The following is a 26,079-nucleotide window of genomic DNA, read 5'->3' on the forward strand; positions in this document are numbered from 1 at the left end:
CTGTCATTGACTGTGTAAATCTGTTCTCAGCATTTAAAAATAAATTAACTGCCGACTTCTGTAAAATGTGCACCCCTTTAATAAGTAAAATTCACATGAGGCATTGAGATAGTAAGGATTGAATTGAGAAACATCCTGAATGATGCCTGGGTTGAGCAAAATCATTTGAGATGGTTTTACAGTCCTTTATATATAATGTGTGACAGATGAGTGATCCTACTGCTTTTTTAGCTCTGTCCGGTGAAGGGGAAAAAACCCACAATAAATGACTTTCTTTCACTCTGTGGGAAACATCTTTATAGAGAACAGAGGTAGTAAGCAGATGTCAAGTCAGGGGCTGACAAGCACATGGCCCTGGGTATTTGGGCCCATGTGACTGTACATTAAGAAGGGAGGTGATTCAATTTCGGGGATTTGGGGTCGTGTTGAATATTTTCTCTGGAGAAGGAGAACATACGTTTCAGATTTAAAAAAAAAAACAACAAAACTGGTTTTTTTCCCCCGTATGTAACTTTTGTATCTGGATTGCATTTTTAATGTAACAGTGAAGTATTATTGAGACTAATTTTGTGGATCATCAGTCTACTTATGTAAGATGCTGGCTTAATATATAATGCCCATGTTTAAACCTCAGAATCTAGAACATTTTGATTTTGAGTACTCCTTGAAATAAATGACGACCTTTGCCTAAGATGGATGGCCCTTTCAATGGCCGTCCTTTATATTGGCTACTAATGAGTATTATTGAGCCTCTGACTAATTCTGGAAAGCATTTTGGTGAATTAAATTGGGGCTCTGATTTCCTGAGTATGAAGACTGACAGGCCATTCCATACCCTGTAATTGATGTAAAAGCAGAGAGGAGCACCCTGATGATCCACATTTTCCTTATGTGGTGCAGGGAGCACAGGAACTTCAAAAGCGTCATCTAGCCAAAATAGAATTATTTTTGTCAGCCATTTCTGCATTCTATTAAAAATGGTAGGAAAATGTGAAGTGCCACCAAACTTTGGAAGGGGAGTGAATCTCTTGTCCAATGATGTCCCCATCCTGTTCTCATACTCAGTATGTTAAAGCATCATCCAGCGCAGCTATTTGCTGGTGTTAAATGGTTCATCATAGTCAGTGAACCACAAAATGGTCTGGATAGAAGGAAAGAATTCGTAATCATGGGCCAGATGCACAGGCCATGGAACTGATGATGCCTCGAAGGGCAAAATCTGATTCTTTGTATTCACTGGATTTATTGCAAGTTTGGGTATGTTTATCTCCCTGTGTTCCTGAAGTTCCTGGAGGAAAAGGCAGAACAGTCTAACATGTAAATAAGAAAACTCAATCCAGATAGGCCCACAAATACATTAAGAACTTCATTCTTAAATAGAAACCAGGTATTGAGACTCCTACTTCCTTTTCTTTATATCCCTTCTTTCCTGTATCGTTACTGCAAATGGATTGTTGGCTTTTGCTTTTGCTTTATTTTAGTCTCTTGAATACTTTTTTCTATAAGATGGCAACTCTGTGTATGCGTGTTCCATCTTATGTCAAGATAAAATGGGTCAAGAAGCTGTGTTTTTTGCAAAGCAGTTCAGTCCGTATTTAGTTGATACATGGACTCCCGGGTTTAAGGACTCCCTAAGCTTCAGTACCTAATCCCTTGTGCTTTTTATACTCTTTTTCTTGCAGTCTTTATAGAATAAGTTTGGACACGGCAGACAGCTCTCCTCTTTAATCTCTTAGCATCTGTGACACCGTACCCTCCTGGTTTTCACTGTCTCCCTCACCACTCCTTAGCCTCCTCTGTCAGCTCCCTTTTCTCTCTCCGAGCTCTAAATGTTGCAGCTCCTTAAAGGCTTGGTCTTGAACTCTTCTCCCCTACACTTGTTACAGACTCAAGCACTGTCCTGCCTCAGGACCCTCACATGTACTTTTGTCTTGGACCACCTACCCTCCAACCTTCCCCTAGCTGATTGTTCCTCCTTTTTCTTCCCCTCTTCCTGTCTGGACTCCATGTGTTGGACCATTTCCTTCTCTTCAGACATACCCTGTGCTTTCCCACCTCTCTTCATACTTGGGCTCATTCTGTTTTCTGCTGTATCATGGCCAAATTCTGCTTTTCATTGCCCAGCAAAAAAGCCATCTCACTTCATGAAAGTTTCTTTTAATTAGTCACCAAAGATTTTTAAAAATTCACATCATCTGATATATTTCCATACCAGTCATAGTCCTCTTCACATTTACCTCCTATTATTTTTATATATGTGTTGTGTCCCCATTAGACTGTAGAGTCCTCAAAGGCAAGGACTTTATCTTCAATTTGATTGTGTCTTCCACAGAACACACTCTAGAGTCTTACCTATAACACTTATACAGTAAATATATATTAGGTTAAATTAATGAAAATAATTCCTACATCAGGCAGAGAAACATTTACATCATAGCTCGCTAAGGCCCCTGTTCCTCATTTCAGAAGAAATGAGAGACATTGAGTCTCTGAGGATTACTACCTCTGGCCTTTGAAGGCTCTTATTTGTGCCTAGATGCGTAACTCTGAGTGAACTTTATGTCATTTTTATCAGAGCAAGCAGACTGCTGTAAATGGTATAGGAACTATCAAACACTTCTGTTACTTTGCCTTTCCAGGCTGAAAAAGGAGATAACTTGTGTTGTTTTGAGCTCCTTGTTGGTTTTCTGCTCTATTAATCAGGGCTGTATTATTTACCTTGTTCAAAAAGACCCATCCAAACATCCTTTTGCTCCTTTGAATTGTTGGGTATTAATCCACTGCTGTGGGATACATTGGTAAAGATTTCAGAAATTGCAGAGAAGTGTTTCTCTAATCCCTCAAGTTTGTAAAGTACTTTATTATAATAGAGATCATAATCTCCTAGTTGGCGGAAGAGGTGAAATGGTTACTGGGAATATTTTTCTCTTGTTGCATAATTATTGTATCAGGAAACACTTTGTCCGTTTTTTTAATCCTTTCCATATGCTGTAGGTCCCTTAGGAAATACGTTGATGGCACTGAGTTTCATGTCTTTCATAGGGCATTGAGCAGTGCTCTGGTCACTGTAATTCAGTTAGTGACCTCAAGCCTTCATAGGCAAGCCTTGAAAGCACGCTCTCATTAGTGTTTGTGTACATAGCCGTTCACAACTCTTGTTGCTCACAGTTGTGAGGCTGTGATTGTGGCAGCGTGCAGTCTCAGAGCACCTTGACCGTTCAGCATAAATTGCCAGCCCAGCCCGCCGGTGAGTGGTTTCAGGGCACAAGTGAGAGTGAGCCTTTGTGCCATCACTGTGTACTTCTTGGTTTGTTCTACGCCAGCCACCAGTCATAAGAGGCCATTTGAGTCTGCTCGGCGACTTATATCTCCTGATGACTTTGTTTCTGTTTTCCTCTGGTTTTTTTTCATATTAAAAAATGTTTGTTTGTTTGTGAGAAAGCCTCAAGTTGCAGCCTATCTGACAAACGGTAACATTGTTAACGTATTTCCTCTTTCTATAAAATTTATGACTTGCTTGCTGACAGTTACTGTTTATTAAGTATTCATGGCTTGTAGGGTGCTGAGCAACAGAGAATATTCAAGTTCGGCTAAGGGCAGAAGATAACATAGCAGGGATTTCTCATTCTAAAGGGATATTATTAAATTAAGACGAGGACTGATCTTTTCTAATTTGACCTGCAATTGGTGGAAGACGAGGCGTCCCTGGCTCATTACCCTTCACTGTCTGGCACTGTTTGACATTTGTCGTGGGTGGAATTGGGGGAGGGACTGGAGGGTCTAGGTTCTGTGAACATACCAGGAAAGACAGCTGGGAACTGCCCAAATGGCCCCTAAATTCGGGGGGGGGGGGGGGGTGATAAAAAGCAACAATTAAAAAAAATTTAGTGTTTGTACCATAAGAACATTTAGCTGTAATTCTAAGCATTTTAGAAATTAAATTTTATTTCTTGACAGATATCATTAAGTATTACCCAGACTTTGAAATACAGACTTTCAGAATCAGCATTCTGTATCTCCTCTCCCCCATCCCATCCACCCTCTCTCGAAGAATAGCTTTTGTGCATACTGGCCATGAGGCCCTGGAGCCATAATACGTACTTACAGGTACTCTCTCTAACAAGCATTGCTCAAAATGAGGAAAGTGAATTTATTGTCTTACGTTTTAGCAAGTCGCCAGCTAATAAATCAGATCGAGCAGTTTTTGGATACTAATGAAACACCGTATTTTATGAAGAGCATGGACTGCATCACAGTGTTCCGGGAAGAAGCCATTCAGGTAACGCCGTCCTCACCTGTCTTCCTCTTCCTAAACAGTCGGCCACCATCACAGGGGACACAGCGCCCCACAAGCAAGCACGGGCTTTTGGCAATAACTGTCCTCACTGAGAATAGCAGTGTTTGCCAAGAGACGCAGAAATGACTGAGTCATTTTACTCTGGCCGTCATTTCTGAGGGGGCACAAAGATGTGTGTGGTGAATGGGATGCTTAGTCCCTGAGAATTAGCTTTTTATTACGGTGAAGTCCATGCTGCATGACTCCTATTTAGGGAACCAGGGAAATTTCCACTGTAACCTCTCGTGGCCCACTCATTAAAGGACCAGTTAACTGTTTTAAAGAAACTGATGGAAAATATATATTGGTAGGATTATTGAGAAGGATTTTATGAAGACAGGAGTAGGGATCTGGAATGCCAGGAAAAATGAAAAACACTGAAAGTTAATTCACTTACTAGCACACCCCACTTTTTGTGTGGGTTTTTTTTTGTTTGTTTGTTTTATTAGGAATTTTGAAAAACCATTGTAAAAATTTTCCAAATTGTTTCTAGGCTTTTATACAGAAACTCTAGGCAAGAGGGAGCAAGTTCAAATTAGAAAGTGTATTTTTAAAATAGATGTAGTTGCAGTGTATATTAGTGCTTATATGGATGCTTATTAAATATTTGCTGAGTGAGTGAACAGATTAATTCCTGAATTGTTTAGGTACTTAACAAAGAATGATACAAAAATGAGAAAATTGTTAAAATTAGAAGATTCAGGAGTAGGTGATCCAGTGCCCTACAGATAAAAGACAAAATTAGGGCAAAGTGGAGTCCATATGAGACTAAGGCTGCCCCAGGTGGAGGAGGGTCTGGTAACGTGGGAAAAGGTGATGAAAACATTGCTTTCCTGGCACTGCCCCCAGGCAGGCGGAGCACCCAGTAACACTTCTGAGCACCTTTGTCACTACGCACCCTTGAAAGTACCAGGTCACTGGCTTTCTTTCTTAAGAAATAAAAGATTGTTTTTTTTAAAGTGAGGGAGAGATGAAGGAGCATCCAAAGAGACCCAGAGACCTATCAGCCACTCTTAATGTAAAGACCTTTTTTAGCTGCAGAACTGCAAAATACACAGACACACTAAAAGAAAAAAGGTTTTAGGGCGCCTGGGTGGCTCAGTCGGTTAAGCGGCCGACTTCGGCTCAGGTCATGATCTCGCGGTCCATGAGTTCGAGCCCCGCGTCAGGCTCTGTGCTGACAGCTCAGAGCCTGGAGCCTGCTTCGGATTCTGTGTCTCCCTCTCTCTCTCTGACCTTCCCCCATTCGTGCTCTGTCTCTCTCTGTCTCAAAAATGAACAAACATTAATAAAAAAAAACAAAAAAAAAAGGTTTTATAAATGGGAAGATGTGACTACTGACTGGTTATTTACTCCTAATTTTTTGGTATTTTTTTAAAAAAGAGTCCCTCTCTATATTTTAGATACCGCATACAGAAATATTTATAGATGATGTAATATGCTTGACGTTTGCTTCCAAACAACCCCTGGGTTGAAGGAGAAGGTAGGAGTACAGATGGGACAAGATTGGCTAAGTCGACAGGTGTTGAGGCTGGGTGATGGGTATATGAGCATTGATGACATCACCCGAGTTTTGTTTGAATTTGTCTATATGAAAGGTCAAAAAGCAAAGTACCAGGCCACCAAAAAACCTGTGTGGCCCTACGGAGTTCTGTACCGTCCACAGATGGAAAGATTCCTGGTTCCCAGTGAACAAAGCTGAAATTTGAAATGCCATACCCCATTTCCCATTTCACCAAAGAAGAACATGACATATTTTTCTTATAAATAATGGTGGTTTCAGTATATATAGCACTTTGTCCTGGGAAGGACTTGTCTCCGTGTTTGCTCCAACCTGATGCCCCTCTACCCCCCCATGCCTCCAGGTTTCGGAAGAGCAGTGCTTTAACAATTTCCTGAAAGCCCTTCGAGAGAAAGTGGAAATTAAACAATTAAAGCATTTCTGGGACATTGTCGTTCAGGGTAAGGTGTCTTTTGTCATTTGCTCCAAACATTTATGCTGTTTTTTCTAAATATAAATGTAAATTACATTGTCTGATGTGTTATGTGGCAACCTGATGACTTTCCATGTGGATTTGGGAAATGCTCAGTATCCAGTGAATGAAAAACCTTGCTTAATAAGCATAAATAAAAAGTGATAAATAATAAGTCAACACGCAAGTCCTGTCTTCAGCTGTGTGCAGCATGGCCCATTTCTCAGATGGTACCTTGCTGTTTGTTGGAAGAAACCATTTGGGCAAACACTGCCCTCTTTCTCAGATGCTTAGACCCTTCCGTCCTGTCCATCCTGCCAGATCCACAGCACTCTCATTGACCTCACCCACAGTTTGCTCTCCTGTGGCCTTTCATTAACATGTTCTTGGGCTTTCTACTCCAGCAGACCAGCATCTTCATGCACCACAGCCGCTCCCTCACATTGGACTGGTGCAGACTAATCTCAGAAAGAAGACAGCACACACTCTTCCAGTGTTAGGCCTGATGTTTGATTTCCTTCGTGCACTTTGCCCTTTTTTTTTTTAACCTGACTTGATTTTCTTTCAGAACTTGATTTTCTTTTCAGGTAGTATAAGATATTACCTGTTAAAAATATCTGTTATGAAAACAATCGTGTTGAAAATTATGAAACTTTCCACTTGAAGTAGGGCCCTTGGATGAGTTTCAACCTGTGTTTCTGTGCAGATTCTGTGAAAAGGAGTTGCGGATCTATCTATCCAGCTTCAAATGGCAGCTTCTCATCACTCAGGAACTATCTTCCTGACAGTTCATTTTTCAGCCCTTTAGCTTCTAGACTGGGGAGCAGAAGCCATTAGAATAGGTGGTGAATGGGGCTTACTCAGATCACTTTGGTGTCTCTGCTGCTGACCTGCTAGATGAAAGAGATTGTTTTTGGTATTTATTGATTGCCTCCAGCATATTGTTTACTGAACAGAAACTTATAGGACATACACAGGGTACATATTTACTGAGAGCTTATCTCCTGTTGAGAGAATACACATGACCTGTGCCATTCCTAGGTACAAATGGATGTTAAATGGGCTTTTCTTTCTTTTTTATTTAAAAACAATTTTTTAATGTTTATTTATTTTTGAGAGAGAGAGAGAGATTGAGTCAGAGCACAAGTGGGGGAGGGACAGAGAGAGGGAGACACAGAATCCAAGTCTGGCTCCAGGCTCCAGGCTCTGAGCTGTCAACACAGAGCCCAATGTGGGGCTTGAACTCACGAGCCATGAGATCAGGACCTGAGCTGAAGTCAGACACTTACCTGACTGAGCCACCCAGGTGCCCCATGTATGTGCTTTTCTGAAAGTGTATCAAGCATCAACTCTTTGAGGCAGGAATAAATCTTACGAAGAAGAGAGAACCGAAGGGTAGATTTTCTATTCTTGATTTGCTCTCACTGAGCTAAAATTGACGTACGTGCTAAGTGGCAGACATGACCATTATAAGAACATGTTTCCTCCCGACTTTGGGCCTCTTGCTGTTCCGTCAGTAGCCAGTAGCATTACTAGAAGTCAAAATGTCTGCAGATTCTCATATTGGATACCTAATGGATTTGGGCCAAAGTATAGTTATTAGGTTATTTATTTACTGAACTTACACCATGCACAACATTGAGGGGAATATAAAGGTGAATAAAACCCTGTCCCTGCCCTGGAGAAAAGTGTGGTCCTTTAGGAGAGAGAAAATATGTACACATAGTTACACAAGGTAAGATGTGATGGGAGCCATTTCAAAGGTGTAAACAAAGCGATGTGAAAATTCTCAAGGAGAGATTTAATCAAGGAAGGCATCATAAGGCAGGCGGCATCCACAAGCAAAGTAGGAGAAAGGATAGGATGCAAGGAACAACAGTTTTGCATTTCCTACAGAGAAGTGCACCTGTATAGTTTTAAAAATCTCCCATGCAAAGATGGGAGCGGCATGGTAGAAAGGAAGGTATGATTGGGATTGATTCTTTGCACTTGGATTTCACTCTGTGAATTACTTTTTAGATGGAATTACTCTGATCACCAAAGATGAAGCCCCCGGAAGTTCCATCACAGCTGAAGAAGCCAAAAAGGTATTGAGGAATAATACCCTGTCTGTAGATGAATTATTGTAATGGATATTTTCTGGATGTGCATTCTTCCTTGAAGATTTTAAATTTTAAGGGTAACTAAATTAAAATGGGCCCCCATTCTTTATACAACCAATCGGCAGATTCCTCCAACTGCCCCATCTTTGTGGCTGATACTGTAAACTCGTTCAGTTTTCCATAGACTGCAGTAATGCTTCTAGAATTCACTTGGAACCGCAGCTTTATTGATTCTAGAGCTCCTGAAGTCCCTAGTGCATACCAAGTTTATTCTGGGCGTTGGTAAAGGCTCTGAAATCCAGATCATCCAGTGATTCCCACCATGGCCACACATTAGTCACCGAGGGAACTGTTATTTAAGAAATTTGAAGGAGGCACCTGGGTGGCATAGTTGGTTGAATGTCTGACTCTTGATTTTGGCTCAGGTCATAACCTCAGGGTCATGAAATTGAGCCCCGTGTGGGGCTCTGTGCTAAGCTTGCGGGCTGCTTAAGATTCTTTCTCTTGGGGCACCTGGGTCCGCTCAGTCATTTGAGCATCTGACTTTGGCTCAGGTCATGATCTCGTGGTTCATGAGTTTGAGCCCTATATCGGGCTTGCTGTCAGCACAGAGCCTGCTTCGGATCCTCTGTCCTCTCTCTGCTCCTCCCCCACATGTGTTCTCTCTCTCTCTCTGTCTCTGTCTCTTTCTCTCAAATATAAATATTTAAAAAAAAGATTCTTTCTCTCCCCCTCTACTGCTCACACACTCCCTCTCAAAAAAAATTAAAAAATTAAAAATATTTTTAAAAAACCCAAAAACTAATGACCACGCCCCACCCCCAAAGATTCTGTTAGTCTGAAATTGAGGTCCTGGGCAGGGTTTGAGTTCTTAAAGCCCCTCAGGTGATTGTGGTAAATAGACAGTAGAGAAACCCTAGTATTCCAGAGTAAGACAAAGTATTCCAAAGGTGTTTTTAAATAAAAGACCCCATGTATTGACACAAATAGACCAGGGTCTCCCTGTTTGTATCTGATTCAGCCATGAATCAGATATATTGACTGTTGAGTTTAGTAATCTTTCATTATACCTCAGGTCTGTGGTGAAATTTTTTTTTAAATTTTTTTTTTCTTTTTTAATTTTTTATTTGAGTGTGGGAGAGAGCACGAGTCACGGAGAGGGACAGAGGGAAGGAAGGAGGGAGGAAGGGAGAGAGAGAGAGAGAGAGAGAGAGAGAGAGAGAATCTTAAGCAGGCTTCATGCTGAGCGTGGATCCCACGGCCCTGGGATCATGACCTGAGCCAAAATCAAAAGTCAGATACTTAACTGACTGAGCCACCCACGTGCCCCATGAAATTTTAATATATTTTAATAAAATTAAATAGGGTTTCTCACAAGTATGTGTTTCATAACATTAACTTCAGTTGCAGTACCTGACTGATCCAGCCCTGCTGGCACAACACCCAGCAGCTGTCAGTTACTGTGCCTGGCCCCTGCCATCTGCTGGGCACTGCGCTAGATAAGACAGCACCCTGCCCTTAAACCATCAGTTACAGGGTTGCAGAGGAAGATAGTAGAGATTCAAAAAACTAACAACACACGCTAAGGGAGAGCTTGATCTGGGCTAGCAGACAGGAATCTGTTAAGAGAATGGCAGGAACAAGGCTGGAAGTTTTCATCTTATGGCTAAATTCAGGCCAAATTTTAAAATGCCTTAAATTTTCAACTCAATAAAGGCATTTGGCAGAAACCATAGTATTTTTTGGGGGGGAAAGAAGTTAGAATCTGTTAGAATCTGTATTAAGCACTTTGCCTGGCAAAAGCATTTTGTTAAAGAACATATCCGGTCCCTGCTTTCAGGAGGTAAGATCCTGAAATTTTAGAAGCATACCCTAAGATGCTGATTTTTGTCTCAAAAGAGGCTCCACAGGGTCTGTACCCTCTTCCACCACAGTCAATACTGTGAATATGTCCATACTCAAGAGTATGTCACCTAACTGCTTGGTTTTCTTTCTGTTTGTTACTTTATACAATGGCATGATATTTCCCCCTTGAACTAGAGCGTATCATTCAGTGCTCTCCAGAGAGACCAAACCAATAGAATATATATATGGGATATATGGGTGTGTGAGGGGGTGGAGGGGGTTGGGGAAAGATTTATTTTGAAGAATTGGCTCATGAAATTGTGGGGACTGGCCAATCTGAAATTTGTCAGGCAGGCCAGCAGGCTAGAAATTCAGGCAGGATTTCTGTGTTACACTCTTGAGGCAGAATTCCTTCAATTGATTGGATGAGGCCTCCTAGTATTACCAAGGGTAATCTTTATTTCAAGGCAGCTGATTGTAAATGTTAATCACCTTCACAACAACATCTAGACTAGTGTTTTGCACACCGTAGCTGGGCACTGTGGCCTAGCCAGTTGACACAAAAAATTAGCCATCACTTAGCATGAAGGCTTATCAATCAGCTTTTGCTAAACAAGTAAAGTAAGTCAAGACAAATCATTGCATTAAAAAAAAAAATCTGTCATCCAGGTGAGAGTTGAGTACGTTATTACTGTTAATGAAGAAAGCAGAGAAGCACAGATCTGAAAAGGGAGTGTTTCCCTCCCAGCAGTGCATCTTAAACAAAGGTGTCATGGCTAAGTGAGTCCAGAATAGTAGGGAGGAAAGAAGTCTAAGAAGGGATGGTGTGCTTCTTGCAAGTTGTCTGAGGCTTGTTCTGTGCTGCAAATGCAGTATCTTCTTTGGAACTTAAAGGCACAGAGCCTAACCTTGGGGAATCTCAATGTCTGATCATTAAGGTGCAGAGAGGAATTTCAGTTAATGACTAGGTGTGGGGCGCTGTCTGTCCTTACATGGTTCCAGTGTCAGCAGAGCTGATTGCAGTTGATTGTGAGTTAAGACAACTCTGAAAACTTCCCATCTTTTTGTTCCCAAAACATTCATTTTGTTTGTCAGGCGGGAAACTTAATCCTTGTATTAAAAAAAATTTTTTTTAAGTTTTTTTATTTATTTTTTGAGAAGAGAGAGAATCCCAAGCAGGCTCTGCACAGCCAGTGCAGAGCCCGATGCAGGGCTCGAACTCACGAACCCGTGAGATCATGACCTGAGCCAAAACCAAGAGCCAGCCGTCTAACTGACCGAGCCCCCCAGGTGCTCCTGTGTTAAAGATGTTGTTAAATGGCACTTGTTGATTGTGGGAGAGACATGTGGGAGAGAGAATGCACATACAGAGGATACTGGGGAGAATCACTGAGGAAGGGCCTGGCTCAGGGAAACTGGCTTTTTGTGGTTTCCAAGACCTAACTGCAGCAGGGCGGGGAGGGGGAGCCTCTTCTGACTATGCACTGCAGGATTTATATTGCCTACAGAGGGAGTATTAAGTTTGGACACTTCCCAAATAATCATTTAAGGAAACTGGACTATAAGAGGTTGAAGGGCAGTCCTCACAGTCCATTTCAAGTCTGCCAAGTTACTTACCATAAGTCACTTAAAGTTAGAAAGCTGTCAAATTATTATTAAATGTTGATGATTTGCATGGGATGTCTGTTTGAAATGAAAATTAAATCCTAACTTTACACTTGCACATCTTAAGGAGAGCCATTTCCCTCTGGTATATTCTCGAAAAGTGTAGATTTTAAGACTCTTTGAGAAATCTAGGTAAGTCAGTCCTGCTCCAGAAATAGAAAGTTCTTCCATGATGTAAGTTTAGATAGTCACTCTCTTTTAAATTCACTCATAGCTCTCATTTCATTTTGAAGCCTAGACTATAAACATGATGCCTCTTTCCCCCCAACATTTGCTTTTATTGTCACTATAATTTGCTAGGTCTTTCACTTAACTTTTTCTGTTTCCTTTTGTCACTGTCAGACATACATTCTCATTTGATGTTTGGTAGAGCCTTCAGATAGCTCTCATGTCCACCCCTCAAGGCGTGGCTCTGTGGGGGGTGGCGTGCAGCTTACGCCCGGCACGTTCCAGGAGCATTGGGAGGTTGTTTGCCTTGGGACCACCGGTAGTAACACACCTGGACTTGTGGAAGGCTAGGATAGGCTGACTCTTCATTTGAAGTTTGTCTTCTTTATCAAAAACTTCCTTTTTTTTTTTTTTTTTTTTTTAAATAAGTTTCTTCTTGCTAACCTATGTTAGAGTTAGAACAGTGGTTCTCAACCAGGAATGATTTTGCTCCCCAGGAGACATTTGGTATTGTCTGGAGTCATTTTGGTGGTTACAATGGTGGGTATGGGTGCTACTGACCCCTAGTGAGCAGAGGCCAGGGATGCTGGGAAACATCCTGTGGTTCACAGGACAGCCCTCTAACATAAAATAATTATCTGAGGGCTCCTGGGTGGCTCAGTCGGTTGAGCAGCCAAGTTTCTTCTTGCTAACCTATGTTAGAGTTAGAACAGTGGTTCTCAACCAGGAATGATTTTGCTCCCCAGGAGACATTTGGTATTGTCTGGAGTCATTTTGGTGGTTACAATGGTGGGTATGGGTGCTACTGACCCCTAGTGAGCAGAGGCCAGGGATGCTGGGAAACATCCTGTGGTTCACAGGACAGCCCTCTAACATAAAATAATTATCTGAGGGCTCCTGGGTGGCTCAGTCGGTTGAGCAGCCAAGTCTTGATCTCAGTTCAAGTCATGATCCCAAGGTCATGGGATTAAGCCCTGCCTGCATCAGGCTCCATACTGAGTGTGGAGCCCGCTTAGGATTCTCCTTCTCTCCCTCTGCCCTTCTCCCCTGCTCGCTCGCTCTCTCTCTCTCTCTCTCAAATAAAAAATTAAAAAAAAAAAAAAAAAAAAAGAATTCTCTGGCCCAAAATGTTGAATAATGATGTCGGGAAGCCCTGGGTTAGAAGAATTAAAACAAGCCAGATCCTTAACTAAGGCAGAGGAAGTTGGCTTACGTTGTGTATAATTTCATTCAGCTGGAAAGAATTCTAATGATCTAATGGAGTTTTTATTTTTGAAACGTAACGCTTACAGGGAAACCTAATACATAAAACAGAGAAGGGTGGTGCCTCTCAGTTGGTGGACAATGAGTGTGGCAGTTTGGGATTACCCGTGCACGGGGGACTCAGAAGAACACGCAGGACCTCAAGGAACAGAACCTGAAAAATACTGATCCAGTCTAACCTCCTTATTTCATAGATGAAGAAACACAGGGCCCCAAGAAGTAAAATAACATGGCTGAGATCTCTTCGTAAGTCCCTGGCCGAGAGTCCACTTCTAGGACTGGCCCCCAGTCCTTCATTCTTTTTACTCCATACTAAGAGCACGGAGGGGAAAGAGGATTTCTCCCCATGGCTTTGCTGTATTATTTTTCACAGATACCAGGGGGCTGAGAGCTATGTCTAAATAATCATTTGATGGGAACTCTGTGGGGGGATAATCATCTTTTTAGTACTTGTTTTCCTTGTAGCCGCCTAATCTAGCCTTCTCTTTTGCTGTTGACATTTACTGATTTTCTGCTTTAGCATCATAGACGATAGGAGTTTAGCAATCTGGTCATTTTACAGACTCCATCTAGAGAGGTGACATCGACTTGCTTAGTGTCTCCTAGCAAGTTCATGGCTAGCAGAACTGAGTAGAATCTAGAGCCCCGGAAACCATTATGGTCATCTTCCCACCACACCATGGCGCCACCGCTCCATGCCTCCAGCCACATCTACGTACAGGAAAGATGCTCGTGTCCCCTCTTGCAAGAGTACACCCAGTTTTCTGTGTGTGAGTTTGTGAGAGATCTCCAAACTTGTGAAGGATTATAAGATAAAATATGTGAATCATTTCTTGAGAACAGTTTTCTTTAACTGCTGTCCCCTGTTGGCCCCATGACAATTTTTCCTTTGCTCTTTTCCACTTTTCTTTTCTGCCTTAAATCTCTGGTGTAGTTGTTTCGTATGCTAATTCAAAGAAAAGCAGTAAGGAAAATACTACAGTTTTATCTTATATTTGTTTAGAGCTTGATACTTTTAATATAAAGTTTTAAAATTTTTATTGAAGTGGAACACACATATAATAAGTGCACAAAGCTTAAATATGCAACCTGATGAATTCTTACATATTCACATATATGGGTACCCACCACTCAGATCAAAATATAGAACATTTACATTACCCCAGAAGCCTCTTTGTACCCTTCACATTCAGAAATCCCTGGTCCCCGGGGTAACCACTATTCTGACACCTGTCACTTGAGCATAGCTTTGCCTGTCCTTAACCTTTATGATTCATCCATGATGTTAGAGTGGTTCATCCTTTGTTATAGCTATGCTCCCTTTTATGGTTATACCATCGTTTATTTATCCATTCCCCTCATGGTGGGCATTTGATTGTTTCCAGACTTTGGCACTTATGAATAAAAATGCTATGGCTCTTGTACATACACGTCATTTGGTGGACATATATCAGGTACGCTCCTAGGAACTGAACATAAAAGCTACATATGACAAGGTAGGTTTGCATACTTTTTTCCATCTGAGGCCCACCACAACCCATGAGATAGAGCAAGCACTAGTATTCCCTTTTGGTTTTGGGGGGAAATGAATTATAGAAAGGTCAAGCGGCTTGCCCATGAGGCTGAGGTTAGCTAGGGTTACGGTTATGTTCTCCCACAGCGGGTTGCCAGATTTCTCTGCTGTGCAATATGGCCTTTGTAGCACGATGTAAGATACACAGGGCATAAACTCACATGTATGTCCTTTTAGACAAAATACATGCGAACAGACCTGTTCTTCCTGATGCTTTTATACATCTGGATTATGGGTGGACTGGATAGTATTGGAGTCAGCCTGCTAGAAGCCATGTGAGTTTAATTCAGGACTGGTCAGGGTCTGAGCACAAGCTGATGATTAGTTGTTAGTCTTATGGAGGGGTTAGACTGGTTGTTTCCATACAGAGGTTACTGACTCCGTTTCCCTGCTATGGCCAGGATTGTATTTCGGTGTGCTTGCAAAGCAACAGTTTGTCCATTTCACAAAGCTCTTCAAGTCAGGACACTCTTTCTTGGTAACCCCAAGTGAATCCTGGTGGTTTGAGGAAGGAGGAGTGTGTCACACAAGTATCCTTTCTATTTATTCTCAACCTGGCAGCATTGCAGAGGGAAAGAACACGCGAGAAGATGAGAGTTGGCTCCTGCCCCTTCCTGCTGCGTTCAGAGAATCTGTTGCTTTTATTGAGAAAGCAGGCCAGTCATCGAGTTCTCTGCTATATCTCCAGCTTCCTGTCACACTGCACAGCCTGCAAATTACTTGCAGTTAAAAACTCTGATGAAGAGGAGTGATATGTGTAAGGGATCAGCCTTGCCTGGGGCTTTGGGGAGATGATGGCAGCCCGGCTTTTAGCCATAATTCGCTTGCGCAGAAGTATGAAGCAGATCTGTCAGGAGAATCACTTGCAGGTGCTTAGCACGTGCTGGAAATGAGAGTTTGCTTGCTGGTGCTCCTCTCTTCCTAGGAGGTCGGCCTGGTCTCAGCGATGGGCCGTTTGTGTTTAATTGTATGCACTGCAGTCGTACTGTGCAGACAGCCCTGCCTTCATCTATCTGGTAACTGCACCATAAAAAGGGGGTGTGCAGGTGAGGAGGGATGGAGTTTGGAGCTCTTAGAGGCTATGTGCCAGAAAATGTTAGGGGTTTTCTAGACTGGCAAGTACCTACCACATATCCGGTCCCTCAGGGTGATAAAGGGTATGGTGGACTGTGGAACTGCTGGGCCCTGGGAGCGTGTCTGTGTCCGGCAGGTGCTGCTGATGTGTGGCCCCCCCCCAGAGGTTTCTGGAAAACCACAGCTCTGCTCTTAACCCTCTTCACCCAAACTGGGCAAGTCTTTTAGCCATGCATTCCTAATGTAAGAACTATCATGCAGCTAAGTGGTAATGCATAGGAGAGGCAAGGAACAAAGTAAAAACCATTTTTAATGATGGTAATTAGAATCATAATCTAAGGTATCTAGGATATCCTAGACCTCTTAGAATCTAGGATAGAGCAGAGTTTAATCTTTAGACATACACCATATGCAGATACACGTGTGGTGGTCATTTATCTGTACTTGGCCCTCCGGTATCTTAATAATCAACTAGAATAAATAAAAAAGAATTAATGGTACAGAAGCTCCATCATAGTTCTACTTCAGACTGTATCCCCCTTTGCTAGCATTTCCCATCTCTTATACCATTGATGCTCAGCACTGAACATGGTCCAGTTTCAGGTCAACAAAGGGCCATGGAAAGATCCATGAGTGTCCTGAGAAGGAATAAATTCCTGAGTCTCTCAGTCAAAACTGAAGTTAGTGAGTGGTGAGTGGTTTTGACTGAGGAAAAAAAGTCCAGGACAGAGGCTGAGTCAAAAGCAAACTGTCATGGCCATGGCCATGGTGCCAGTTCTGCAGGTACAGTGTCCACCGATGCCGTCTTATGACCCGTGTGTGTGAGTTTCTGCACTCGAGGGATGGCAGGACGTGCAGCACTGGCTTCCTGACACTTGCTGCACATAGCCTAATATTTCAGAGTGACTTTGGCCTTATGCTCCATGCACACTGGCCCTGAGGAGTGCAGGCGGGAGAGGGAGGCCCCACCTTTAAAAACGCTCCTCTGGGTTTGGCTCTGCGGCCATTTCAGGGACTTAGGGTACCAGGAGATGGAGCACCCTCTGGGGTTAGATAAGTGGATGACAAACCCCAGCTCTCAGACCCAGTTACTGCCTGCCTGGAAGAGAGGAGACCCCACTGCTCTCTCCTAGAGGGACGGGGAGAGAGCAGGAGTGTTCAGATGATTTTCAAGGGCACCCAGCACTCTTTTAAAATCTGAATTTCATCCCTAGATCCTTGCAGACTTCGATTCAGGGCACTTGCTTTTCTGTGCATCTGCCTTTCAGAAGCTCCAGGTCTAGAATACTAATGCTGAACAGAAGCATGCATTAAGAAGCTTTCTCCTCCACCTTTGTTTTTCAGACGTTTTCTAACCAATTGAAGGATTTCCAGGAAAGGAATTGCACAGCCTCCCAAGCTCACCCATTTTTGTGTTTCACATCATTTACAGGAAGTCCTTCCTTTTGTCCTCCATAGAGTTGAGGAATGAGATTCTAATTGTTGAGTTCACACACTTGATTCTTATGCTCCTTTCAAAAGAGACCAAAACGTAATCGTTCCGGGAGTTTAGCTCTTTTCCTTATTTTAGAGAGAGACAGAGGGACAGCACAAACAGGGGAGAGGGGCAGAGAGAGAGAGAGTGAGAGAGAGAGAGAGGGACAGAGAGAATCTTAAGCAGGCTCCAAGCTCAGCTCATAGCTTGATCCCATGACCCTGGGATCATGACCTGAGCTGAAATCAAGAGTTGGACCCTTAACCGACTGGCCCGAGGAGCCCCAGGTTTGGTTCTTTTCTTACCTCTAATGAGCACAAAAGTCCCCTGGGGAAGCAGAAATGGAAATGTCCGCAATGCCTGACACGGGGCCCTCTGGTGGGGTCACTGCCTTGGCAAACCATGTCGTTTTCTCCCTCTTCACAAGAACTTTCTCTTGGTGACTAATTAACGTGAGCTATTCAACTTAAAAATTGGTGCTCTTGTCCAGGGCCAAATGAAGGAGTATGCATCAAGATGATGCTGCTTTGAGGCCACTGCAGTGAGACTTTGCTAAGCAATCCTTCTTAGGTCTGCCTGTGACACCACCAGCAGACTGTCCCCTCCATCCAAAGAGGCAAAAATGTCATTTTGGTGTCATGCCTGGCTTTGTATTCACAGTTTCTGGCCCCTAGAGAAAATCCAAATGAAGACGCAGCAGCCATATTTGCAGAAGGTGGTGACGTGGATGATTTAGTAAGTGCTTTTCATCTCTTCCAGGTGTTCTCCAGATCGGACTGGTCTGAATGTAAATACAGCCACAGTGCTGCCTATCATAGGCCTGTTTCTTATTTGAGTTTTAATTGCTGACACACCAGAAGCTCCCTACACTATTATTTATTGCCGTTATAAATTTAATCAGATAGGTAATTTCATAAGGAAATTCCCATGCTCTCTGGTTTCACTTATATTGTTCATTCAGTTTAATCCTTTCTCGTGAAGGACTGAAAAAGAGCTGGTGAGGCCATTCCTTTAGTAGCAAAATGTCATAATTTACTGAAATTGCTCTCAACCAAAATAAGCAATACAGCATGCAATTTGTGTGGGTTGACAAATAAAAACAGCCTTTTAAAAGCCTAATTCTTGAATATTGTCAATTAACTTAATGTAAACAAAATCAGCTGAGAGGCATTTGGGGGATTTCTGGACCTCCTCACGCCTTGTCTGGTTGCCTGGGAGGCTGTGTAGGTCTTGCCTTTGTATCCATCCTTCATGTGGGGAAACTTCCCACCTTTTAGCCTCACACGACAGCTAATTCCAGTACAAACTTTCAGTCTGTTTGTGGAGAAGTCTTCAGTGTTGTGACCACTTACTGGGTCTTTAACTCCTGAAACAGCACTGAGTTAGTACATGCATGCCACCAGTGAAGAGAGCCATTGTCGTTAAACTCCCTCTCACCAGGGAAGCAGCGGTCCGTGGTTGGCCTGGCTCCTTTCTAAAAGTGTTCTTCTCATTCACAGCTGGACTTGATATAGGTCGTGGCTGTGTGGGGAATCTGCGAGAATTGTCACCGCTCTCACGCTGGGAGTTCTGTCCAGAGGAGGCCATTCAAGGGAACTGGAAGCTCTGGGGATGGTCTCTGTAGGTTCTGCGGAAGAGAATCTCCTAATTCTCTGGAATGGGTAGATACAACTATAAGGGGTCATTTAGAGCCTATACATGTTTATAAAGAATCGTTGTTTTCTGATCAGTGTATTATTTCCTTTGTGGTCTTTATGATCTCGGTATATTTATGCATGTGCTTTGAAGTTTTTGGAAAACCAATTTCTTCCTGACCTGGTATATTGGTAAGGATCGCAGGCCTCGTGGAGCTTCACCTCGTGTCATTGGTGACCTTCTGAGTCCTGTCCTGGAGGTGCAGCCCACTGTCCGACCCCCCAACAGCTTATGCTGGTCATAGAGTGGCATTAGTTCCTTACCGCCAGAAAGGTAGGTTTGGGAACTCGTGGCTAAGGGCTGACTCTTTGTGTTTTTATTTAAGCCTTTCATCCCCACATTACGTCAGCTGTATGTGTAGGTGGTTTTCCTTGAGCAGGGTGGGAGGGGGGCACAGCTTCCCTGCTCATGAAGCTACGGTGGTGATCTCATGAAGAAATGCTCTTCTGGTCCAGCCTCTGACAGATCCACCAACCCTGAAACAAAACAATGGGGAAATTCACCCCCTGTAATTAGGATTTTATCGTTTTATTACTGCCCACCTACAGGTCTCACAGAGACAAAGTGTGTGTTCAAACACTTCCTTAATTTCCCATTCTTTTCCAGTCTCCTTTCCTCTCTCTCTGGGTGACGTTTCCTTTCCCTAAACGAGAAAATAGCAAAACCCTTACTTTTCCAGACCTCATTCCTTTCCTGAGTTCTAACTCCTCCTCCCTTGGTGTCACAAACCTTGTGACGCGCAGTCTCCCCATACCCTCAGCACTCCGTAAACGGTCACTGTTTCATTTCATTCTGCAAAGGTGGTATTGAAGGCATAAATGACTCGCCCCTCCCGTGGTTTGCCACTCACTGTGAATTATCTGCAGAAGAATTTTTCAGTGCCAAGCGGGGAGTTAGAGACCCTCTGTGCATTGCTTGAAGACGGATCTCCCAGCCAGCTGAGGTAAGAGAGTAGTGGTTTCCTCTAGGCCTCTGGGTCATCCCCTCAGTACTCTGCACATCTTGACATCCAGGAACCCATTTGAAGCAAGCCCAGTGAAGGATGCCGTCCGTACCTTCCTGTCTAGTTGGATGGTTGCAGCCCGGGGCACGTCTGTGACTTGGACATAACTGAGACGTGTCATATCCAGAGGGGAAGCTTTGTACTCTCAATTCTACCTTATTCTCATCAGACCCTCCTGGCGGTATGAATCAGTTCAGGTGTCGGGCCTGATAAGAATCCCTCATCTCTGGCAGTTTGGGGAGTTCCTCTTGGAGATAGTCCTTCTGTCAAACCAGGAGAAGTTCGGATCAAGTTAGTCCTTTAGATCTGCTTGTACTTTCTGATCTGTGTTGTACATGGTGGGATTATTTGTGCTTCTCTAACCTCACTTTTACCTAAATTGTCTGAATATGTGAAGAAAGAAAGAAATTAACAGGCTAGGGAGGGAAAGGACTAAATTAGTCACGCGGTTACTAAATCCACCTCCTGTAGGCACAGAATACATGCTGTGTAGACTTGGTCAGAACATACTCTTTTGAGTGAGGGCACGCATGATGTTTTGGATGAACACACCAAGATCCCATTTCCCTGAAACGAGTTTTGCAGGTCTGTAGAACCCCCAGGTTTTCCACCAGCTGTGGCCTGGAAGAGCAGCAAGCAGCGCATCATGGTCTGCGAGCCCGGGCTATAAGCCTCAGATGCCTAACAGTCCCGCGAATGATAGGCGTGTATGCGAATCGGCGGCCAGGGACTATCATCCTTGTCACCTTTGATCTTCAGTGTCACTAACATTTGTTGACTTCTAGAGGGAGGAGTTAAGGTGGCCGGAAAGTAGGGGGACCAGGATTTCCCTTGTCCCTCAAACACAGCTGTATCAAGGTCAGATCCCTTGGAACACCCAGGAAATCAAGCTGCAGAGTGGCGGAAGGATCTCCACAGGTGGAGGGAGACAGCTTGTTGACTTACAGATGAAGTAAAGGGGGGGGGGGGGCTCCCCTTCACCCCTCGGTCACAACCCAAATGCCCCCTCAAGAGTACATACTGCCCCCCTGTTAAGAACCACCTTTAAATGTTAGAGTTTGATTCTTTGCCAATTAATTTACATATAAAGTTAGACTCTTAGGAAATTATTTAGAAAACCATGTTGGGAATAGGCAGTTTTTTAATCTAGTTCCTGGTGGTTTTAAAAATAAATGCACACATACGTATTTCTGTTTTGAATATGTACAGTGGTAATGACTGTCTTTGTAGCTGATTTGATTCAAGCAACAGATAATCTTTTTGGTCCATGGTCTCAGCGTGGGTAGGGGAAGGACGCTAGACCATTACAGATCCTGAAATCAGGTTCTGCCTCTGCTGCTTGCCGTGTGGCCTTTGTCAGTGTGCGAACCTATTACCTGCCTTCCAGGCTTATTAAGGACAACGTGCCTGTGAATGTACTCTGTAAACTACAAAATGCTTTAAAGAAATAAAGCACCGTGGTATTAGGAAAACCCAAAATAGAGGCCATGGGCAGGACCTTTGAATAGGTCTGCTTTCCTGTCTTTGTCTTTTTCTTTTAGAACCCTGAGTATACCAGTGCTAACTTTCATAATTACCTACTGCTATTGGACTTAGGCTTTCTTTCTAGTTATTACATGAAAATTAAGGTCTCTATGTGATCAAGGTAGGGGGTTAGGACCCAGGGAAGTGTTGATGGTTTTGATAAGGTGACCACGCATCCCAGTTTACTTAGGAGTTATTGTCCTGGCATAATGGCTTCCTGATAGGAATTATAGATTATATTGTCCCCCTAGATTTTGACCATACTAAGTTAGTATCAAACCCAACTCATTCCAAGGAATGACCATATCCTGCCTTGCCAAACACCTCTTTCCTGTTAATGCCCTGCTGGAGCTAAACACACAAAGAGCAAACAGCAAAATGGAAACCATCATAAGGAGAGCAGCTTGGGGCTTCAGTTTATAGCCTGCTTCCTACATCTAGATCTTGTCACCAGCTGGCTTTCAAGCCTAGGACAGAGTAAGAGCATCTTGTGGGGACTACTCAGAATAGGCTTTGGTTTTCTTGTCTGTCTGGCATCATAGAGCAGAAGTAGAAATACCTGTGGAGGTTAGTATATGTATAAGCTGTTAAGGGTTTAAATGACCCTGAGTAGACACGGCTCAGTCACCAGTCACATTTGTGAGTCCTCCCTCCCTCTAGCAGGCAGGAGAGAATCAGGAGGGGGATAGGGAGGGGGGGCTTCTTCCAGTCTATACTTTGACCTCCATATAGGTCAGTCCACCTAATCAGCAGTTACAATCCCTACCTAGGTATTGTTGGCTTTCTGTGGTCACCTTGGAGAGGAAGGAAACACCCCTTTTCTCCATCTGAACCTAACTCTGGACTAGATTTCCTTCTATTCTTTAGAAAGACATAATGGCATTGTGCTTCAGAGTGTCCCTGGATGTTCGATACTCAAGTGCTTATTAATCCTCATGTCAGTAACACTTGACAGCTCTGTGGCCTTAGCAAGTCCCTTAACCTCTGTAAACAACAGAATAGCGAAGTCACTTGTATTTCATCTGTGGGAAGGGTGGCCCAGGAGAAGCCAGGTCAAGACCTGACTGAGATCCTCTCATTCATAGGGGGGATTTATATCTATGGCTTTGCAGGGATGGCTTGAATATTAGGAACACATGCTGCCTGGGGTAGAGACGAGGCAACCCAGGTGCAAGCCCCATTCCCAGCCTTACATGTTACATTTCCCAGGCCCATCCACCTCTGCAGCATCGTAGATGGGTAAGGGCTCTGATAGGCCCTGGAGGATGTGTCTTGTATCATGTCTTAGCTTGGGTGAGTCTCTGGTTTTCTCTATGCCTTCTTAACCATTTCATGCTGGGAATTATAGTAGCCCTCGCAGGGCCAGGGTGAGGACCCAGGAGCAGATAGTGGGACGGCAGGATGGGGAGAGGCCTGTAGGAGGAAGATGACACCACTGAGGAAGCTTGAGGAACAAGAGATGTGATGGTGGTAGTGTTCTTGCTAACTGCCACCCTTTCTTTTGATGAACGTCATAAGTGAGGGGAGAGTTTTAGAGGCAGAGGTGGGTGAAGAGAAAGATTGCCCACCTAGCAGGGAAGGGGAACTTCAGGGATTAGGAAAACGCAGGTGTGTATAGAGCATTTTATTCTTAGTTCCATCCTGTGTGGGTCTCCCCTCCAAACACTCAGTGAAATACTTCTCACTAATGTGTTTGGAGTTGGTTATTTTAGAGGTTTCACATGTGCGGTGAACTGTGTGCTTCAGGGACGGTAAGGGTGAAACAGGATGACCATGGGGAGTGTAGTCATCTCTGGATTACATTGATTCCTTAAAGTGTAAACCTGAAATCAGTCAAATGTAGGTGACCGTGAACTCAGCTGCTGCTTAGGTAACAACATGACCCCCGTGCCTTGATTTTATGGCCCAAATCAAACATCTGTAGCTCCCCTTTCAGAAGCAAGAACAAAGATGAACTCTGTTCTTCAATGTAACTGTAGATAACAGCTTGGCAAGGAAAGCACGAAAGGGAAGCATGTGTGGCACATCTGTCATTGCTCACAATTCTAAAGTCGCATTCCAAGCTGTTGGGTTTGACTTGATTTAAATGGGGGAAATAGGGGCAAGATCATACACCTCATCAAAGATGCATACACACATTCCCTGTGGTCGCGTGGCTTTTGTTCATCTCACAGGATGCTTTGTCTGTTCTGGTGTTAAGACTTTTTACACTCTATGGAAAGATCTCCAGGGATTTTGAAAACAGGAAAGAGATTCCTTTCCCCTCTCTGCTGGTCTGCCTGCTTGGATTAGAAACAGTCTTGCTCAGAAGCAGAGGGAAGGGCACGGTAAATTCCTGGAAAATCTAGACAATCTTAGGGAATATATACATGACTTTGCTCTATCTCAGTCCTAGCAAGAATAATAGGTTGGAAAGTATGTCCCATCTCTTATCAGTTTGCATCCACAGCATTTGGCAGAGGGCGGGGGTAAAAGGGAGTCGTAGGGCATTTCTGATGCCAGGTGGTATAAAGCCCCAGCCTTGCCTGGGAATGTCTGATAGGGGTTGGAAAAAACCAGCAGAAGTTGCCCTGAGAGGGACCTGTCATTTCTGCAGATTTGGCAACACCCAAGAACATCTTTGTCAACCCTGTGTCCCAATGTTTGCCAGATGAGATGAGGAGAACAGAATGTACTCACCTCTCAGGAGAGGAGAGTCTGTTTGGAGCAAAAGGCTGAGGCATGAGCAATAATATAGAAATTCTGGCTTTTTTTCTTTTTCTTTGCTATGCTTTACTTTTTCTATACTTCTGGCTTTTTTTTCTTTTTTTTTTTTTTTTTTTTTTTTTTTTTTTTTTTTTTTTACTGCAAGAGGAAAAATAATTCCAAGCCAAGATCTCACAAGTAGGGCTGTGGGGCATGTGTGGTGGGTGAAAGGAGGCCTCAGGCCATTTGGAACACTGCTTGCAGGTTGTCCAAACCCACTGGTGGTGGGCATGGGACTTAGAAACAAGACAAAAAGGGCTAGAGTTCTGGTGTTCTTCAAAGTAGTCTTGGGAGCCGACACGTTTGGTTTAGTCATCTCCTTGGAGCAAACCATCTGCATTGTTTTGATCATTATTCACAAGGTTTGGCCAGAGGTGACCTCCCACTGTTTTCAGACATCAAATATATTCTTAAAAGTTGGAGGCCACTGCAGGTATCCAAAAGGATGTATCAGAGGCTCAAAGACAATTTGAGAAAAAGTTTTGTCACTAGCAGCATAAATATTTTAGCATAAGCGGCTTGAGTTTTCATTTCAAATGTAGCTTGTTGTCAAAGCAGCAGGAGGGTTGCCAGACTCTCCACTTTGGACAAACAAGAGGCAATGGGAACAAGGAGATCTTTGGAGAGCCCAGAAACCTGATGGGTCTTTCTCGCAGTCCGTTTCCTGGGATCTTTTCAAATACAGTATTTCTTCCAATCCAAAATACCAGTAATTATGTTAAGAAAGGGGGAAACAAACAAACACGGTAGCCTTTTTAGTCTGTATCCCGATTTTTACAATACTAAAATATTACAGTCTTTTCCCCGGAAGTGATGAACTCAAGTACCTGGCCCTCGCTGCCCTCGCCGATGTCGCAGTACAGATGTGAACCTCAGTCAGGACAGTCCAGAGAGCTTCGGGCTGTAAATGATGGGAATACCAGCGAACACTGGCTTCAACAAAATCAGGCTTTGTTTTCTCGGTGTGCTGAGAAGTCTGGCTCCGACAGCTGTCTGGGATTCGGTGGCTCAGTAACATCAGGGGGAGGCTGCAGTTCTTGACGCCTTTTCCTCCTGTTCCCATACAAAGACTGAAAGGCGGCAAGGGCAGCACCAGCTGTGCCTCTTTATCAGGAAAAACGGGAGTGATGTAGACCACAGTCTTTGGGCAGAAATTTTGAAATCTGTCACGTGTCTAACCCTCAGGGCAGGGAAGGCTGGCGGAACCAGAGGACATGTTACTCCAGCCAACCCGTAGGAGACCATTCAGGTAGGCGGGGCAGAGAACGGATATCCGGTTTGCCACCCGGAAGTCTTTTCCACGCAGTTCCTTCACTTACTAACTGTAAATCCAGACTAAGTCTACAAACCTAGACTTCCGTTCTGCGGGATGTATGGTAATTAGTGGCTTTGAGATTTAAAATCCATTCGTTGAAGTAACACTGTCTGAGGAAGCCAGTGCCGGCTGGTCCCTTTCAGCCTCCCACCCATCCCCCTACATCCTATGTGATCGCCAGAGATTCTTGCAGAAGCCTCTGGATAGAGCTGCAGCGGGTTCTGCCATGACGCCCGGGCCTCTCGTGGGCCTCCATCCTCAGGGCCTGCTTACGAGGCATGTCACACCTCTCGCAGCCCTTGGCCCTCGTTATGCCAGAACTTG

General features: G+C 43.7%; 1 protein-coding gene across 5 annotated transcripts in view; it reads left to right on the forward strand.

The window, feature by feature from the left end:
* XRCC5 (X-ray repair cross complementing 5) overlaps positions 1-26,079 on the forward strand; it is a 134,979-nt gene that overhangs the window by 71,960 nt on the left and 36,940 nt on the right. For 2 of the 5 annotated variants that reach the window (XM_025934019.2, XM_086719576.1), the window contains 5 exons: positions 4,170-4,279; positions 6,202-6,298; positions 8,329-8,396; positions 18,134-18,208; positions 18,973-19,199. In XM_025934019.2, coding sequence (XP_025789804.1) covers positions 4,170-4,279; positions 6,202-6,298; positions 8,329-8,396; positions 18,134-18,208; positions 18,973-18,987 — 365 coding nt within the window. In that variant the 3' untranslated portion in view covers positions 18,988-19,199. Of the gene's footprint in view, positions 1-4,169; positions 4,280-6,201; positions 6,299-8,328; positions 8,397-18,133; positions 18,209-18,232; positions 18,593-18,972; positions 19,200-26,079 lie in introns of those variants that run through there. The other 3 variants (XR_015255534.1, XM_086719577.1, XM_086719575.1) reach the window with 2 other exon arrangements.

This window comes from Puma concolor, chromosome C1 (assembly GCF_028749965.1).
Source record: "Puma concolor isolate L17-30 chromosome C1, mPumCon1.1.hap2, whole genome shotgun sequence".
NCBI classification, from domain to species: Eukaryota; Metazoa; Chordata; class Mammalia; order Carnivora; family Felidae; genus Puma; species Puma concolor.